The sequence below is a fragment of the Micrasema longulum genome, unplaced genomic scaffold (assembly GCF_059751315.1).
Source record: "Micrasema longulum isolate JH-2025_06_02 unplaced genomic scaffold, ASM5975131v1 h1tg000778l, whole genome shotgun sequence".
NCBI lineage: Eukaryota > Metazoa > Arthropoda > Insecta > Trichoptera > Brachycentridae > Micrasema > Micrasema longulum.
This window is the reverse complement of record NW_028277971.1, coordinates 155,057-174,840: the sequence shown is the minus strand read 5'-3', so window position 1 is coordinate 174,840 and position 19,784 is coordinate 155,057. Positions and strand designations below refer to the sequence as shown.

Genomic DNA, 19,784 nt, shown 5'->3' with positions numbered 1-19,784 from the left:
AAATCAATATTCACAATTTAAGTCACACGAAAAATAGTACATAAGCTTTGTAATCTATAAACTGAATACGTACGAGGCTTGTTCCGGCCAGTGGCTGTTGATGTGATTGTTGTTCCTCCTGTTGGGGGGAGTTCCTTCCTTCACGCGCTTCTTTACGGGACTCAACTGGGTCGTCTCTTTCTTCTCCGCGCCCACCCTGCTGACAAACCATACTGTGTTATTTAAACTAGTCATTTATCAAAAGTACGAATATTTAATTAATAATAAGTAATCCTCTATTTTAATGGATATTTTTGAAAAACGGTTTTACAAACATTAAACTATTTTATACAAACATATAAGTTAATTAAATTTAGAGGTTATTTATTTTAGTAGATACAAACCACTTTTTTTGGATGCCCAATAAACTCCTATCAGAACTCTCCAATATAAACACTCCACTCCCTACTAATATCATAACTCTCCTCTCCTCGTCCAATAAAGCTGTATATAAAATTTTATGTAAATATCTTGTGGAATTAAATTTTAAATAAGTTTTATATAGTGTAATATTAGATGCTAACATTTAAATTGTATATTACCAACATAAAAATGTGTAAATATAAAAAACATATAAAAAAAACATGACACTGGCTAGAACATTCCGGTAGCGAGGTGAAAAAGCCACAAAAAAAGAAGAAGAATTTTAATAGAAGATATTCCTGGCACACAGATAAGCAAAGTCATTTTTTAGTGTCAGCCATAGAGTGTGAGTGGGGTATTATAAAAGGAAAATGGCAAAACAGCATGTGGATTCCTGTGGAGAGCTGGGAAAACAGAAGGGAGAAAGGGGGAGCCGTCAGTTCCCGGGAAAGGGAAGAATGACGCAGAAAAGGAACAAAGTGAAAGGAAATTAATTGCAAAGAAGACAAAAGAGGAAACCGCAGAGAAGACAGGTTCTTCAAACTCAATTAATTGTTTCTGGAGACTCAAAAAGGAAGGAAAATACTATGAAATGTGATTAAATTTACAAATAAAATGCTTGTAATATCGTCGTGATCTTAGAACTACGACGGATGTGCAAATAATGCGACATTGATTTTCTTTTATATTTTATTGGAAAAGGTTTTATAAAAGCTTTATTTTCTAGGTTCGAAAAAAATGAATATATATAACTAACCCAAGTACCGGAGAATATACTTTTGTACTTGTAGAGTTGTGACAGAATGTATGATTTTTTAAAATTTAAACCGCTATCATGTGAAATTAAAGAGCATGAACATGCGTTGTTCTTCTACAATCATGACGATATGCTCGAATTAACAATGCTAACATAAGATTGATCGAAACATGTCACTTGAATCTGACCATCTGATATGATATCACATATCACATCCCTAATTTAAAGAAAGAAAAAAACTGGTAAACAAAGGGAAATAATGAATTCAGATTTGATTGGAAATAAATTTGTACAACACAAAATCGGCAGCTAGATCGATTTTACACATTTTCAAGGAACCAGAAATAATTTTTCAAAAATAATGAAAGACTGTCTTTGACGAAGGATTGGAAGGTAAAACAAATGAAAGATGATGAATAGATGAAACTAAGAAGGTGGGGTGGTCGTGATGTCATCGCTTTCGGCACCCACCTGTAGTGGTGTTGGTGCTGCGAGTGGTGCGGCTGGTGGTGCTGCTGCTGCTGCTGCTGCTGCTGGTGTTGCTGGTGCTGCTGCTGCGGATGGTGGTGGTGCGGCTGGTGGTGCGGCTGCTGGGGAGCCTGCGGCGGCTGGTGGTGCACTTTCGTGGACCTGACCAAACCAGCAAGCACCGTTATATATTTGCCACTTTTTGTCGTACCGTTACCACTATCCTATTGCTGCATTTCACCATTATAGTTTTTACTGCTCTTTACAATTGTTGCTTTTTATCACTATGCTATTGCTGCTTTTTATCACTATACTATTGTTGCTTTTTACCACTATACTATTATCGCTTTTTACCAGTATACTATTATTGCTTTTCGCCATTACATTTTTCCACTGCGGTAAGATGCAGTTATATTCTAACTGCTCTTTACTATTATATCGTCGCTGTTCGGACAAAAGCCACTAACCCTAAAAAGGTTTGTTTTGAGTTGAATGTGACATTCAAAGCGTAAAATTATGTTCTTTTAAATGCAGAAGTCTCCAAGGTTACTTAGAAAAAAGGTGCATAAATCGAAATTATTTGTTGTTATTGAAAAACAGTGGCGTGACTTTCAATAAACTCTCAACAAGCGTAAATCACTAAAGGCGGATAGAATTTATTGTCAGTTTTTATTATTCTTTAAGCATGACAGGTTTCTTCCTAAAAACAACATTTTGTTTATGTTTAGGTATAATAACATATATATATATATATATATATATATATAACAATAAACTTGTTAAAAAATATTTCATTATGTAAAACATAATTTTAACCACAAAAATTTTATAATTGTTGGTAATATTTACTTCCCGTCACTAACTCTTTTCAAAAAGCAAAAGTAACTAAAAAAAATTTTAGTAACCTTGCCACATTAAAAAAATTCTAGATATGACTGAAGGAATCCTTCTTCTTTCCTTTCCATCCCCTCTCCTCTCTTCATTGTATAGTGTTAATTTTTAATTCTTTAATTAATCCTTGTTTTTAATTTTTGTATAAAATTGTAAGATTCAATATGTCCATGTATTTATAATTTTCTCAAACTGAACGGTTTGGGTAGGTAAGAAGAAATTGCCTTAAGGCATTTTCCCGCCCTTTATGTATATATATATTGTATATGTATATAAAGTGTCAAATAAATAAATAAAGAAAAAGTTACGAATGAAATTTACAAAAAAGAGACGAAGGAATTGTGCTGTATACATTAAACTTGTTTTTTGTTGTAATCTGATTTTTCCTAGTTTTCCAAACTTTAAAATTGCGATTTCTCAAAATGGTGTATTTTAGGTCAATGATTTTTGCCCGAATGGCGACGATATTATCGTTGTTGCTCTTTACTATTATCCTATTGCTGCTTTTTACCATGATATTTTTGGTGTAGCGAAACGAACTTATGTTTGAGCCGATTGCAGGTCAAGGGAACCAACCGACAAAATGGTCAAACTTTCATATTTAAGGCCTTACTCATAAACTTGGTATAAAGTTACACCTTAGCATAGTAGAAGAATAAGGATGGAAATACCATTTTTATTCTACCACTACAAAAAGGATGATATTCCCATCCGTATTCTACGACTACGCCTAGGCGTAACTTTATACCAAGTTTATGAGTAAGGCTCTCAATCTTTTAGCTCTGTGAGATTTTTGCCGATTTTTTTTTACCAAACTGTTCAGATAACTTTTATTAACACAAATGTTTTGTAAATAAACAACCAGGGCCGCGATTACAATGGAATGCTAACGGCGTCGTACCTTCACCATGACGGTATAGTTGAAGATAAACTCTCCCGAGCGATTACGAATATACATTATCGATCCCCGGAAGCCAAGTTTTGGGTTGGTATATCGATATGTGACAAGGGGAAGCGAGCGCCACGGTACACATATCTACGCACTTAAGTGACATACCTTCATTATGACGTCAAAATTGAAGATAAATTATCCCGAGCGATTGCGAAGATATATTACCGACCCCCCACCTACAAGTTTTGAGGTAGGTACATCGGTTTGTACCTACTGGTCCGTCTTGGTAATTGTCAAAAGTATAAAAATCATGTTCAAGCGAGCATTTTCTGCTTGAATTGGGATTTATTGGAGTTTATAATCGCTTTGAAGTGGCCAATTTTTATCACAGAAGACTATTTAAAATATAAACGAGAACTATATTAAATTTTAATTAAGTAAGGAACACGTGTTAAATTTTCAGGACCATTCATTGGTTGGATTCGATCATATAACGTCGAGATGACAAGTCAGTAGAACGGTAGAACATACCGAGGTAGATAGAGGTAGTACACAAGTTCAGTATACCGTCTCGGTATGTACCGATGAAGATAGCCTTTATAATCGCGGCCCAGGATTACAGAATGTAATGTAAGCAATCTTCACCTTCAGTAAGTTCACTTCACCGCAGAAAAACATAATAAAGAAATTTGATATTTATGTTGAGAAAATTTATGAAAATTTCAGGTACGCAAATTTGGGACCGATGTGATGAAAACGCAATTAGAATAAATTATAGAGCCAGTCGGATAATCGAACCTTAATTATTGTGGACTGTAGTCTGATGCTTTAACCACCGCATCACAAGGTGAACAAAATGGAAAATATAACCACAACCATTGTGACCTCGAAGATGGAAATATTCGGTAGAATAGAGACTTACCGTTTCGGTTGAGCATGATGGTGATGTTGTGCCGGCCACGAAGAATGTTCCAGAGCACCGTACACTTCTCCGACTTCCACACCGAACACTGGCCGACCGTCCTGAAATTAAACAGATTGGATCACACAAGAGACACAGAACAATTATTAGATATATCACTGTGTTCCAAGGCAGTCACCATTTGTTAATATATTTATATTATGCGGGTTACCTGCACCGGCAGGATGGAATCCACGGCGATGAGCGAGCCGCGCGGGGGCCAGCCCTCGGGCTCCAGCAGGTGCGGCGGCGGCGCGTGATGCGGCGGCGCGGGCAGGCCCGGCGGCGCGGCGGGCGGCGCGCGCCAGCCCAGCACCACGCCGCGCCCGGCCTCCACCACCGACACGGGCACGTATCCTGCCGCGCCGCCTAGCGCGCCCCCTGGCGACGCGCCCATGCTCTGTGGACGGGAACATTGCCATTAAAACATTGTTGTTTCTGATTTTTTTTTACATTAAATAAAAATTAAGGGTAGTATAGCAAACCACATGTTTTCTTTATATTTAATTACAACAACAACAAAACATCACTGTGCCGTAGGGGTGGGTAGAGAGGATAGAACGCCATATTTCTGGCTTGCCGACCCTTCATATACTGAGCCTACTCCTAGTACTAGCAGAATTTGCCAGAGTGTTTTGTGTGCCATTTTGTAACATTGTATGTATAAACTAATAAATGAATAAATAAATGAATGAATATCACTCTGTCTTTGCATACAGACCTCGCTTCCTCTACTTTCACACATCTTCTCATGCACGCACGCCGATTATTCCTACTATTGACATGAACATCTTCAAGTATTTGATGGACTTTATCGTGCCATGTCTTTATCAGTCTTCCTCGATAACATTCGCATCATAGATCCTTTTAGCTGTTCTTTCGCTGTCCATTTGGTCTACATGTCCAAACCAACGCAGCACCCCTTTCTTGATTCTGTCGATAATGCATGTCTCAGCCTTACACAGTTCACGGATCTCAACATTTGTGCACCTATAATACATCGTTTTACCACACATTCGCCTGAGGGATGGCATTTTGACAGCATTTAACCTCATTATTTTTCCAATTCCATACTTCGCTCCCATATCTCGCGATCATCATTGTCAGACTGATGATAAACTAGTAGAGATTAAACATGTATTTTTATTATTATGAGGAAGTTCAGTGGTTTTTTTAAAATTATTTGTCAATAAACTATCAAACTAAGACAAAAAAAATATAATAATAAAATTTTATTATCAGCACTATGATTTTTTAAAGTTGTGTAATTTTGAAATTACTCCGCACGTGAGGTCACAAGTTCTCATCGTAGAGTTCTGCTGATTGATGAGTTGGCTTGGAAAACTCAATATATATTTATTAAATAAATAAAAAAACGGGTGATACTATTTTAGGATTATCACTTTAAATCCCTTGGTCCAATTTTTTTTATGCAACTTTGATATTTTTAATATTTTAAAAACTTACAAATCTAACTCATCATTATGTCCTAGTTGCTTGTAGTACCTGAAGGTGCTTAGGGCACAGCATTAGTTCACCAAATGGAGAATGTCTCGATTATCGTCAGTTCAAGAGCAATGAAGTATTGCAGTGTTAATCTTTATTACAAATTACAGACCATAATTCAACAATTTAGATTCTGTTGGAGATGTTTTAGCTAAAATTCAATATTTTTATTATAATAGAAAACTCAATAGAATCATTTTCAATAATATAAATATTTCAAGACACTTTACAAAGTGATTCTATGAAATACCTGGTATGTGGGCTGGCACAGGATTGAAGATACGAGCTGATGCTGGAAGGGATCTGGCCTGGCAGCCGTCGTGTACTGCCTTCCGACGGCACCACCGACAGCTCTGCCCCCCCCATATAGTTGGTACTGAAATAAAATAATCAAAATACAGTTAAGATAAGCTGAAAACAAATTATAAAATTCAAAACAAATATTTGAACACAAAGTTAATTATTTAAAAATTAATAATACAGAAAATATTTTAATGACATATACATAATGGTTTTTAAATATTGGTATAGAAATATATTTAAAATTTCAAACACGAAAAGTCTCCATCTTAGAACAGGCTGAGCCATGTTAGATGGAGACTAAGCTAACCAGTTTTCAAATAAACAGACGGAAACTGCATGTTTACTCGGTTCACCGACAGGTACTATGTAACACGTTAACATAGGTTTATTAAACTAATATTTTAACCCTTCCCTTACTGTGCCAGAAACATCCACGCGTTACAGTGCTGTGTATTCAATACACACGCAAAAAACTAAAGACTTTAAATACGAAAAATCATTTATAATCATCAACCATTCATAGTTGAAGCCAAAAGTGAAAATATTTTTAATCTAATAGCTAAAAGACTATTGGCTGATGTTCGCAGCCAGAAGAGGGACCGCCCCTAACAAAAGCCCGAAAGCAACTGCGCAAAACTGGCGACTTGCGTACTATAGCAGTGGTACAGGTCACTTTGCAACTGGCCTGTGTGACACGTGAATTTTTCTCTCACGTTGCAAATATACCTGTATGGCATCAAGAGTGAGACATAAATAGTGTTTGAGACAGCCGCATATTTGGTACTCTATATAACACACATGTAACATTGGTAATCTTTTGAATGTATTCATGATTCGTCTCCGATTTGTGAAAAAATTTAAATATGCCCAATTTATTTTAATTGATACATAAACGTGTAATGGAGGAATACCGAAAATCTTAAGCCAGTATTTATTATTATAGATATTAAAGTAATTAGATGCAATGTGAACTAGCTACACATCACTAGGGAGTTAACGTAAGTGAATTATAAGTATATGCAAACATCTAAAACCTCTACGCAAACAGCGCACTAAATTCAGTGAACACGCATTTGCGGTCACAGGCCCTATGGCATGGAATGCTCTCCCAGCAGAGATGCAAGGCAGTGAAAGTGAAGTGTTGTTTCGGAAAAAACTTAAAATTCACTTGTTCTCTAAATCATTTAAATAAATCCGTAGCATGTGATAACAAAATAAATTGTTTTAATTAAATTACAAATTTAAAAGCTTCCATTGAATTTATTTATCAATAGAATAGAATGTAAAGCGTCCTTGAGGTATTATATTACAAAAATGGCACTATATAATTTATCCATAATAATAATATGCAAAAAATAAGTAAATATAAAGTAAATATGTGGCAACATGTTTAAGATTTCTGTATCATGATTAAGCTGATTGCATCAAGTTTATATTAAAAAAAGATTCCCTTTTTTGACAATAGGCAAAATACTGCGTGAAAAAAAGTGGTTTTGACCTTTTTTTTTCTATGTTTTGTATTTTATTTTTATAGTTTGGCGCATTTGGTAAGATGACTAACTGTGAAACTGGCGTCGCGGGTTCGATTCCCGCCAGTTGTAAGAAAGAATTCCAAGAAAGATTTTTTTCCCAATTGGCCTGGGTGTTGTGTGTTTTTCATAACTTCATTCCATATCCTGTCTTTCCCATCTACTAACAAGCTTCTAAAATAGAGACTTAGCAGATAATTCCTTTATTCTTTTAATTAATAAAGACAACTTTTACTTGAACATTTCAAGTTTTCGAAATAAATGGGAATAGCATTGTGGGTAGAGTGAGATTCAAACAGTTCTTTGATCCAGAGTCCACAACACTAGCACGGGATCACTTGGTACAGTTTCTAGCGAGAGTGCTATTACCAGGTTGTCGTAGGGCGCTGTCCGCAGGCGCTGCTGGTTGATGGTGAAGGTGAGGTGCGTGTGCGTGCTGGCCGATGATGCGGGCACGAAGTTCCCGATGAGCGCAGCGGCCGGCGCGGCGGGCCCCACGCCCACCCCCACGCCCACGCCCACCCCTACGCCCACCCCCACGCCGTAGTCCACTCCCGACGACCGGCGACAGACCTGAAACAAACATCACAAATATTAAAGTAAATTCTGCCAACTTAATATTTAAATTGGAGATTGAGATGAACGTAAGGAGTATAAAGGTTCAAATATTACAGCAGAGATGAAGTATACATTATACGATTCTTCCATCTGTGGATTTTTTGAAAGAAGAGAAGTTAAGAAGAATGATCAAAATAAAATGAAATAGCAGAGGGCCAAATTCCTCAGAGTAATAATTTGCGACCCACTTATAAAAGCGTTCTAGGATTATCAATCACAAAGTTAGCTACAGTTTCCAACAAAACTACGGACCACAGGTACTCAGGTCGAGAATTGCAAGCGCAGCGACGAAACTGCTACGCGTTTGCTGTTAAGCCAAATATTTTTTTATTTTTTTTAATAAATAAAACCTTTCGGTTATTGACTGATGACCTATTAAATTGTTAAAAATATTATCGTAAAAAAAGTAAAAGGGGATATATTTTTACAATACAATTAATTATTGTTAACCATATTTTGAATTTGTCAAAATGTTTGTTAACAAGGACTCGATTTAACTCACATGGAGTATGAACGTGATGAATAAAATAACTTATTTTTAAGTTGGTTTACATCACATTATCAACTATGAGTTTCAAATTAAATTGTCCTGAATTGGAATTTGATAAATAATATACAGTAAAATCCCCTTTTTTACGTTTTTTAAGGGAACAAGAAATAAGTGTAAAACTAAGGAAAATGCTAAAGTAGGAAAATGAAAAATGTAAAGAAAATTTTTTGACTGCATAAAAATAAAATAAATTTGCTAGACTAAAGTATAAATAAATTTCCAGAAAGATGTAATAACTGGGGATTTGAAATACTTTTTACTTATTTTTGATGATTTCATTAAAAATACTTTTATATTTTGTATTTTTTTAAACAGTATGATGTAATCATTTTTTTTTATTTAATTTAACAACAGCAAGTTAAAATTATTTTATGTGTAAATAAAAAAAATAGTATTTGCATAAAATACATACAATATTTTTTCCCCTAAATGTTGGGAAATTTTATTTAAATGGTATCACTTTTTTTTCAATGGCATCACTAAAAACAACTGTCATATAGATCGCAGTAAAACTGTTTCACACTTTTTTTGACAACTTTTGACACCTTCTTTTTTATAACTTTTAATGTTTAAATTGTTTCATTTTTTAACTTTATGCATCATAGCAATTTATTCATATGAAGATTTTATTGTTCCTAAATGTTTGTCTCACTGCGTGTCATGATTTGGAACATGTCAAGGTGACACTTAAACAAAAAGGTCAATTACACTGCATATGCTTTGAATTTAGTTAAAGGCAATAATTTATCCTTTATTAGTTGTTTACATGCTTTTAGTCTTCATTCGCGTGGCAAACGCGATAGTGCGCGAACTGTGGCATCATTTTTACGATATAATTTTGAGTTTTTTGGCACATCAAATGAATTCCGAAAATTTTCAGCTTAAAACCGGGGTGATGAAAAATGTAAAAAACGTTAATTGGTGCGACTATTTGTATGAAGAAAAAAGGAACCTGAAAATTTCGGAGCGTAAAAACGGCTGGGCTTTAATTAGTAATCTAAGGTGATCCTTACCTCCATCATCTGTACGCTGGCCTTGACATTATTACAGTGTGCATAGTCCACCAGGTGGGCGAGTGTCACAAACGCGTGGTTCAACGCTTCACCGGGAGTTATACGGCGCTCCTGCAACAAATTAGAAAAAAACTTTATCACATCTGTATATATATTAATAATAAATTGAATCGGGCTGTGATCCTGTGGCTAGGGTCTCGGACTCACGGCTCAAAGGTCCGTGGTTCGAATCCCCCTCTACCCCAACTTGATTCCCATTTTCTAATAGTGAGTAAAAAATAGTGTTTGAGACAATCGTATATTCGGTACTATTTAAACCACATATGTCACATTGGTAATCTTTTGAATGTATTCATGATTTGTTACAAAATGCTTTTTCTATGCCCAATAATTATTTATTATTCCAAATAATTTATTTTAATTGATACATAAATGTATAACGGAGGAATACCAAAAACCTTAAGCCAGTATTTATTATATTTATAGAGATATTCAAGTTATTCAATGCGATGTGTACTAGCTACAGATAAAAAAAAACATAAATATATTTCAAAAGATACATACATATGATAAAATAAAATTTAAAAAAAAAACTAATTACTTAAAAATAAGAGCTGTTTTTTAATTTGGAGATAAGGCTTGCACATATTAACATTTTGTTTTTTTAAAGTACATTATGTTATATGTATTTAAATGATGTGGAATGTGGGATCAGATAATGAGTTTGGAAGGAGAGAGAAAGAGGAACCAAGGAAAGAAAAAGGGATAAAAAAATATATTTGAGAAAAAAAATCAGTAAAAACTGAGGGAGTTCAGAATTCTGGGGATATATAATAATGTTTCAGGCGTTACTTGAAGGTGGCTAGAGAAGGTGCATTTTTTGTATAAAGAGGTAGCTTATTCCAAAGTCTGGCGGCTTGGACGGAAAAGGAATAGCTGAAAAATGATGTGCTATGTCGAGGAATGGAAAGTGTTCTCTCCTGAGAAGAGCGAAACCAAACAACAAAGTTAATGTAAGTGAACTGTAAGTATATGCAAAAAATAAGTAAATATATAGCAAATATGTAGCAACATATTCCAGATTTCTGTATTATGGTTAAGCCGATTGCATCAACTTTATAATATTCAAAAATACACTTTTTTCACAATAGGCAATACTGCGTGAAAAAAAGCGGTTTTTACTTTTTTATTTGGTTTCCTGTTACTTATAAGATATTATTGAAGATGCTGTGAATTATTGACTAATTTGTTGTATTTTTTTTTTGCTGTGTCAAAGAGGACACAATTAAAGGAACAAGAGTTCTCTTCATTAGGAAAAAAACAGACACAACTTATGTTAACACCCAATAGTATGTAAAAGTTTTCTTATATTAATTAATATTTATGATGTCTAAAAAAGTTTGTAAAGTTAATATTTTTTTATTGTTCCGTGATTGGCCGTGGCCGGGGAAGGCCAGCACTGAATATTTTTTTAATAATAATTGCCTGAATTCCCCATAGTCGCTACAGGTGGCATCTACCACAAAAACACCATAAAAATAAAAAGAATGACTCAATAATATTTACCTGGTCCATAGTCAACATTCTTTTGAGTAAGTCAATAAATTCTCGGCGGTCAGCTTTCTCGGCAAGGAGTTGACCCCCTTCCAAGTCAGTTGGTACGTTAACCTAAAAAAAGTAAAATGATAATTTAAATGAAATATATATTTTTAAAAACCCAACAGCGAATCAATACGAGTACACTGAATGGTGAGCTATTCTTATAATATATAATATCATAATGTATAACTGTGCAACCGATAGTCAAGTGTAGATTTATTTTCCTATTATTAATAATATATTTTATTTAATATATATATATCTGTACCTCAGAGGCAGACGGATGCAAATCCAAACGTCAAATGTTCAACACAAGCCTAAAGAATCTACTTTCTCTAAGAGATTTCTCAAACAAACAAACCATCACGCCATTTCCCGTAAGGGTAAGCAGAGTGATGATTTCTGATTTATAATAATTTATAACATTTATTTGTATATTCTGTATCTTAATACATTGGTTCATTCATTATAAGACTTTTTATTTCTTCAATATCAATGGACATGATCATAAACTGGATACGAAAATCGAAATGTCATTTCACCAAATTCTGGATTTGCATCTGTCTGCCTCTGAGGTACAGATATTTTTTAATTGTTTTAAACTTCTAATGAATGCGCTATATAATTTTTAGGTTTAATTTTTGTTTCTAAATCTTAAGTAAAAAGTCATGTATATATTTAAAAAAATAATTAAACCAAATATGTTCATATTGTAATTTTTGTTAAAGGCAATTTTATTTATGTATTATATATATTATGTATCTTTTTTGGGTGATACCGTGTATGTTGGATTTGATCCGACGTTTCGGCTACCATTGCAGGAGCCATCTTCAGGGAAAACTGTGTGTTTTATAGAGAAATGTATGTGTTTAAGTACTAGTAATTTGTACCGTGTCACAGTCAGCAGTAGGCACATTTCTTGTTTTGTAGGAAAGAATAATTATGTTTATGTACTAGTAATTTGTACTGTGTCGCAGCCGGCAGTAGGCACATTTCTATTCGTTTTTGTCATATGTAGTGCTGGGAACCATGTTGAATTTAATTTAAGCCCGTCGTCTTTGTTTATATTATTTGGATGTCTGTGTATTTCAATTGCCTCTTTTATTATTCGTGCACTATAATTACTAGGTTTATGTAGAATTTTTGGTTCAAAGGCGAAAAAATGTCCTGTGTCTATAAAGTGTTCCGCTATTGCGGATTTGTCTGGATGTCCAAGTTTACACGCTCTTTTGTGTTCGTCAATTCTCATCTTTGCTGTGCGCCCTGTTTGTCCAATATACACTTTTTCACATCCTTGGCAACTTAGTTTGTACACGGCTTCAGTTTCCAGAGGATTTTTATCTTTTGGTTTTACTAAATGGTCTTTTATTTTTCCCACAGTCCCAAACGTTGTTGCAATATTTTGTTTCTTCAGCACTTTGGCTATCCTGTCAGTTACATTCTGTACATATGGCAGGTATGCAGTCCCTCTGGTAATATCTTCTTCCTTGTTCTTCTTTGTCCCTTGCGATTTAATAATGTTGTCAATTTGTTTCTTCTTATATCCATTATTGACCTATAGTTAGCAATATAGGAGCTCCAACTTACAAACTGGCGCAGTATTTATCGAAACAGTTGCAATCACATACTGGAAAGACCAACTCGTTTGTAAAAGATTCGGCTCATTTTGTAAGCCTTCTTAACAACATATCTGTGACAGAAAAGGACATTTTAGTAAGCTTTGACGTAGTATCGCTGTTTACTAATGTACCAATGGGAGACTCGATGGCTCTTCTGAGTGAAATTTATGAAAAAGACATGTGCGATATGTTTGAACATTGCCTTAAAAGTGGCTATTTTTCATTTCAAGGTGAAATTTATGAACAAATAGAAGGAGTGGCCATGGGTTCTCCACTTTCGCCAGTGATAGCAAATTTCTTCATGGAAAAATTTGAAGATACAGCATTGGATACAGCAACTCTTATACCGAAAGTGTGGCTGAGATACGTAGACGATATCTTTGCAGTCTGGCCACATGGGATGAATGAATTAAATACCTTTCTAGATCATTTAAATGCATTACATCCTCTGATAAAGTTTACAATGGAATTACAAACGAACGACTCTCTTCCATTCTTGGATGTAGAAGTAAAAAGAAAACCAAACAGCAGTCTTGGGCATACGGTATATAGAAAACCAACACATACGAATCGATACTTACACGCTGATTCACATCATCATCCAGCCCAAAAACGAGGATTAATAAATACACTTCTAACAAGAGCGACTCGAATATGCGAAGATTCCGAAAAGGGCGAAGAGTTCAACAAAATTTCACATGCATTGGAGCATAATGGATATAAGAAGAAACAAATTGACAACATTATTAAATCGCAAGGGACAAAGAAGAACAAGGAAGAAGATATTACCAGAGGGACTGCATACCTGCCATATGTACAGAATGTAACTGACAGGATAGCCAAAGTGCTGAAGAAACAAAATATTGCAACAACGTTTGGGACTGTGGGAAAAATAAAAGACCATTTAGTAAAACCAAAAGATAAAAATCCTCTGGAAACTGAAGCCGTGTACAAACTAAGTTGCCAAGGATGTGAAAAAGTGTATATTGGACAAACAGGGCGCACAGCAAAGATGAGAATTGACGAACACAAAAGAGCGTGTAAACTTGGACATCCAGACAAATCCGCAATAGCGGAACACTTTATAGACACAGGACATTTTTTCGCCTTTGAACCAAAAATTCTACATAAACCTAGTAATTATAGTGCACGAATAATAAAAGAGGCAATTGAAATACACAGACATCCAAATAATATAAACAAAGACGACGGGCTTAAATTAAATTCAACATGGTTCCCAGCACTACATATGACAAAAACGAATAGAAATGTGCCTACTGCCGGCTGCGACACAGTACAAATTACTAGTACATAAACATAATTATTCTTTCCTACAAAACAAGAAATGTGCCTACTGCTGACTGTGACACGGTACAAATTACTAGTACTTAAACACATACATTTCTCTATAAAACACACAGTTTTCCCTAAAGATGGCTCCTGCAATGGTAGCCGAAACGTCGGATCAAATCCAACATACACGGTATCACCCAAAAAAGATACATAATATTGATAGTTATATTAAATTTATATTTAATTTAAAAAATATTATTTACAAAAATAGAAGAAATTAAATGTCATCATTTTTGAGGGCTCAGGGCATATCTATGTGTTTATAATATGATATGTATATTATAATTTTATACATGTGTGTTGGCATAAAAATGAAAATAAAAATGCTTTTGGCGTAAATATGATTAGCAGTTACCTGTCCAATGTCATCGAGGCAGTTGAAGATGTACTTCCTGGCCTCCTTGGACTTGATGCCCGTCTCCAGCTCATGTTCCTCGGGGGTCTTGAGGCGCCAGAAGGGGTACGTGCTGTCCATGTCGCGGTAGAAGAACTTGGTGGTCTTGGATGCGTTGTTCAGCATGTGCTCCGTTGGAAGGCCCTGCGTCTGGCTGATGTAGCGGATCTGGTCGTACTCCGAGCTGCCGGGGTACAGCGGCCAGCCGAGGAACAGCTCGGCCACCACGCAGCCCAACGACCACATGTCGATGGCCTCGCAGAAGGCCAGCCCCAGGATTATCTCGGGAGCCCTGAAAACAAGTATCTTAGTATCAAACACCGCAAACAACAACAGGCTAGGAGGGTTGAGAAAAATCATATTTTTATTTTTATTATCTTACCAGCAATCGAATTCGGAACCTTCCATGTGTATGGCAAGCAACTTAGTTTATACTAGAGACTAATCGTTTGTGTGCTCTTAAATGTACACCCAACTCCCGTTTTATATTGTGAATACATTATTTGCAATGCCAATACCGCGTGACACTCAATAAGGAAGTTCAGTGTAACGGGAAAATTGATACGAAAATTCTTACGCACAGTAAAAATTAGAGCATTGAATTATACTGCGAAGTTTCTATAAAATGTATGAAAATGATTTTGATGATAATGAACTAATTTAAACGACATCACTACAGTTCAGACAATATAAGAAGGTACTTTTGAGTGATTACAATAGTGTTGTGGCAGTCTTTTTTCTTTCGATTTTTGATATAGATTAAAAAAAAATTCTGTCAGATGGAGTAAATAGAAACAGGATTTCATGTCTAAATAGTTTAATACGTAATAGTTCAACGTCAAAATTATCATCCATCAATTTTAATTAACCGTATTGCGAACTCCTTAAAATGAACACGCACAATATAATTCAATATAAAGTCGACATTGTCGATCGATAGTCAAGTTATCTGGTGGTACATCACTATTGCAGCGACTCAATAATAAAGTGTGGCATTTGTTTCCTACACTAAACTGTCAATATTTACAGAACTTCATGAGCGTGCTAACGTCAAAAGTCTCTTCTTAAGTTGACTGTAGAATAGTTCTTCAAAATCAACCAATGACAGAGTGTTGTGATACGTTTCTGGATACTGGGAAGCCAACCCACCAATTAGATCAATTCACCGTAGAGACCTTGCGAAGTCACAGGCGGAGTAATTTTAAAATCACAGAACTTTAAAAAATTGTTGCGCTGATAATACAATAAACATAATTTATTTTTTAAATTTTGGTTTAGTTTGATAGTCTACTAACAAATATATATATTTTTTAAAACCACTGAGCCTCCACAATCGTATTTACTAAAAATCCGCGGCCTCCGTGGTGTAGTGGTCAAGACGCTTGACTCACAGACGGAAGGTTCCGGGTTCGATTCCCGGTGAGAACACAAAAATTAAATGTGATTTTTTCTCAAGCCTGGGTGTTCTGTGATGTAATTCACCGCTGTAATTGGGCCTCCTGGCCTGTTATGGTGCAAAAATAAAAAAAAAATAAAAAAAGATTTTCATTTAACCTTTTAAGACTGTATGTATGTTCAAACGAACAATAACTTTGCAATTTTATTTTTCTCATAATAAATCAAAGAATAATGCGTGCTTTTGTTTTCTAATTGCTTGCAATCTTCTCTGCAGCGTCTATTTTTGTCCACTAGGTTGCAATCCGTAATCCAGCCTAAAATAGCAATCGCACTTTGACAGTTCAACCCTCATTAGAGCACCTGATTCCTTCCGTTATTATTTGCATTATTTAAGGTCGAATGCCCACTGGCCTGTGACCTAATAAGTTTGAATAGATGTATTTTTTATTATAATTATTTTTTATTTAATAAAATGAATTTAAGTATGTATTTGTAACTGGTATTTATTTCCCATACTATAAAAAAAACACCATTTGAAACCTAATGCATATTCAAACTAACATAGCAAAAACTTCTTAGTGATATGGAAAAAATATATTTAAAATAATGAAAAATGTTCAAATCAAATATTTTTTACAACTGCTAGATTTTCAATCCAGATTTCAGAGGGTTAATGTAAAATATATTTTTTACTTTCAATCTCAATAAAAAAAATAACAAAAACATCTAATTCAAAACAGAAAAAAAAACTACTTCATTAAACATACAAAAACTACCTCATTCCAGCAATTGTCACATTTTTTACTTTTATTTTGCCAGCCGTGGACCCCATACTTCTTTTCTGCAACTTATCAGACAAGGAGCCACATTTCCTTAGTTTAGAATATTCTATTATATCGAACTCATTCGGGAGAGTAAAAAAGCATATCTCAAAAATAGAAAAATTGCAATGAGGCCGTTTCGGCCGTGTACCCTCAAATGTGATCCATGAATATTTGCAACTGATTTTGAATAAAAGTTTAGTATTTTATTGACGAGCAGAAAGAAATATCTTCAAATTTTAAAATGACAGAAACTGCTTGGCGTAGGGATGTCACCTGCGCTTGAAATGGCTGGCGCCCATATGGTCAATGAAAAAACAAAACCTACATATTTCTTTACACAACATTGATATTGCGTACCTGTAGTATCGGCTTTGCAGGTAGGTGTTGCAAACCGCCTTGCTCACGTGGGACGCGCTTCCAAAGTCAATCACCTTCACCCTATACGGCTGACGCGCCGGCTCCACCAGCATTATGTTCTCTGGCTTTAAATCCGCGTGGATCAAGCCAAGTTGCTGTAAAAGAGAAAATTAAACTTATTAAAGAAAAACCTCTCGCTTCACTCGAATATTTATGTGGATTCAGTATCATAATTATTATAAAATTATTAATACAAAATACGCATAATTTTCAGTTTTGAAAACGAGCATTTCAGTTCAGTGCCGAATAAATCGGCGTTTATTGTAAAGCATAGTATTATTATGATCCGTTTGCAAAACAGTAAAGAAGGGAAAAAATATACAAAAAAGCAAAATTAAAGTGTAAGCAAACGCATTGGGCCACTGTCTATTCTCACTAGGTAAAGTTCTGTTCTGAGATAGACAGCATTTTCAAACAAAACAAACCATCACGCCGTTTCTCCGTAGGGGTAGGCAGAGAGGATAGAACGCCATATCACTCTATCTTTGCATACAGACCTCGCTTTCTCTGCATTCATACATCTTCTAATGCATGCATGCCGATTATTCCTACTTTTGAAATGTCCATCTTCAAGTATTTGATGGGCTTGATCGTGCCATGTCTTTCTCGGCCTTTCTCGTTTTCTGCATCCATCAACATTCGCATCGTAGATCCTTTTAGCTGTTCTGTCATTGTCCATTCGCTCTACATGTCCAAACCAACGCAGCACCCCTTTCTTGATTCTGTCGATAATGCATATCTCAGCCTTACACAGTTCACGGATCTCGACATTTGTGCACCTATCATACATCGTTATGCCACACATTCGCCTGAGGGATCGCATTTCGACAGCATTTAACCTACTTTCATCATCATTTTTCCAATTCCATACTTCGCTCCCATACATTAGAGTTGGCACTAGAACTCCATTGTGAACTGCTAGTTTAGCCTCCTGCGATAAACATTTGTTTGCCAAAGTAGATTTCAGTGCACCGTTCACCCTGTTCCCGGCGCTCACCCTCCTTTCAATATCTTTTTCGGTCTTTCCATCCCTAGAAAACATACTTCCCAGATACACAAATTCTTCTACCTGATTCAGAATATCTCCGTTCACACTGATCTCACATTTAGTTATATTTTCATAATTTTCAAAAACCATCACTTTCGATTTATCAACATTCATAATGGTCAGCTCGTTTGCCTACCATGCAAGAGGTTTCGGGTTCGATTCCCGACATGGTTGACATGAAATATTATTTAAAAGGGTGTTTTTACACTAGAATATTCCATAGTCCCTAGACTGGTACCTGAAGCGTAAGACTGATCACCTTACCTTCGTGTAACAGAAATGATCAAGATACACTGCGATTGGTGTACCAATGCAGTACCCTATGCACCATTAGGTGCGGAAAGGGAATGATGATGATGATGATATAGATAATTAACAAAATGTTCAGACAGTGATGAACTTCAAACCTCGGTTGAGGGCCATAAGTAGTATGGAATAATTTTTACGTTCAATGTGATCCAAAATGCAACTTTTTAGACCCCTTTCACTTTGATAACAAAATAATAAAAAAACTTCATACATCATCGGCCCAATACTTTGCAGTGACCGAAAAAAAACGGAAGAAGAAAATAATCGGTGTGGTTTTGCAAAACATGTTCACCGAAATCAGATCTGCACCCAGGATTGTGTTTTAAAAAATACCACAAGGAGAAAAAATTTAGGTAATCATAAAGTTACTTAAAAAAGGGTTTTTGTTTTAAATAAATTTATTGGTAAATAAATTTTCTGCATTTCTTCGCAAGAATTGAATTCAAAGCCAGCTTAAATGGTGAGTCAAAGGGTTAACTGTATTTTAGCTATAACCCATTATAGATATTCTAATAACCCGATTGGCTATGTGCACGGCGAATAGCTCTGACAAGGGGAAGAGTGGCATAATGCGAGTGTCTAGGTCTGTTTATCTCACCTTCAGTTTGAGCAGAGCCGTGAGCACCTGCTGCAGGATGGGCCGGATGTACTTGAGGGGCAGTGGAGAGAACTTGTTCTGCTTCAGGAAGTCATACAAGTTCTGCTCCAGCATCTCAAACACCAGGCACGTGTGGGACTTGTGCTGGAAGCACTCGTACGCGCGCACAAAGTTGAACTCGTCCGCATTCTCCTGCGACAGCCGGGACAAGATGGAAACCTGGAATGGAGAAAGGAAAATATGCTCAATATTGGCAGTGGCACAAAAATGAACTCAATCTATGATGGCTTTTATCTTTGGACTTTTTTCCTGTCATCAAATAACCATTTTATAAG

The 19,784-nt window shown here is 35.5% G+C and overlaps 1 protein-coding gene across 3 annotated transcripts in view; it reads right to left on the bottom strand.

Moving 5' to 3' along the window:
• The window catches only part of LOC148279041 (uncharacterized), a 172,003-nt gene that overhangs the window by 11,788 nt on the left and 140,431 nt on the right, over positions 1-19,784 (bottom strand). For 2 of the 3 annotated variants that reach the window (XM_088230532.1, XM_088230534.1), the window contains exons 4-14: positions 19,450-19,668; positions 17,435-17,589; positions 14,817-15,147; positions 11,457-11,558; positions 9,891-10,001; positions 8,079-8,282; positions 6,128-6,253; positions 4,544-4,771; positions 4,333-4,433; positions 1,631-1,789; positions 74-199 (exon numbers count right to left, since the gene is read on the bottom strand). In XM_088230532.1, the coding sequence (XP_088086658.1) occupies positions 74-199; positions 1,631-1,789; positions 4,333-4,433; positions 4,544-4,771; positions 6,128-6,253; positions 8,079-8,282; positions 9,891-10,001; positions 11,457-11,558; positions 14,817-15,147; positions 17,435-17,589; positions 19,450-19,668 (1,862 nt within the window). The remainder of the gene's footprint in view (positions 1-73; positions 200-1,630; positions 1,790-4,332; positions 4,434-4,543; positions 4,772-6,127; positions 6,254-8,078; positions 8,283-9,890; positions 10,002-11,456; positions 11,559-14,816; positions 15,148-17,434; positions 17,590-19,449; positions 19,669-19,784) is intronic. The other variant, XM_088230533.1, reaches the window with a different exon arrangement.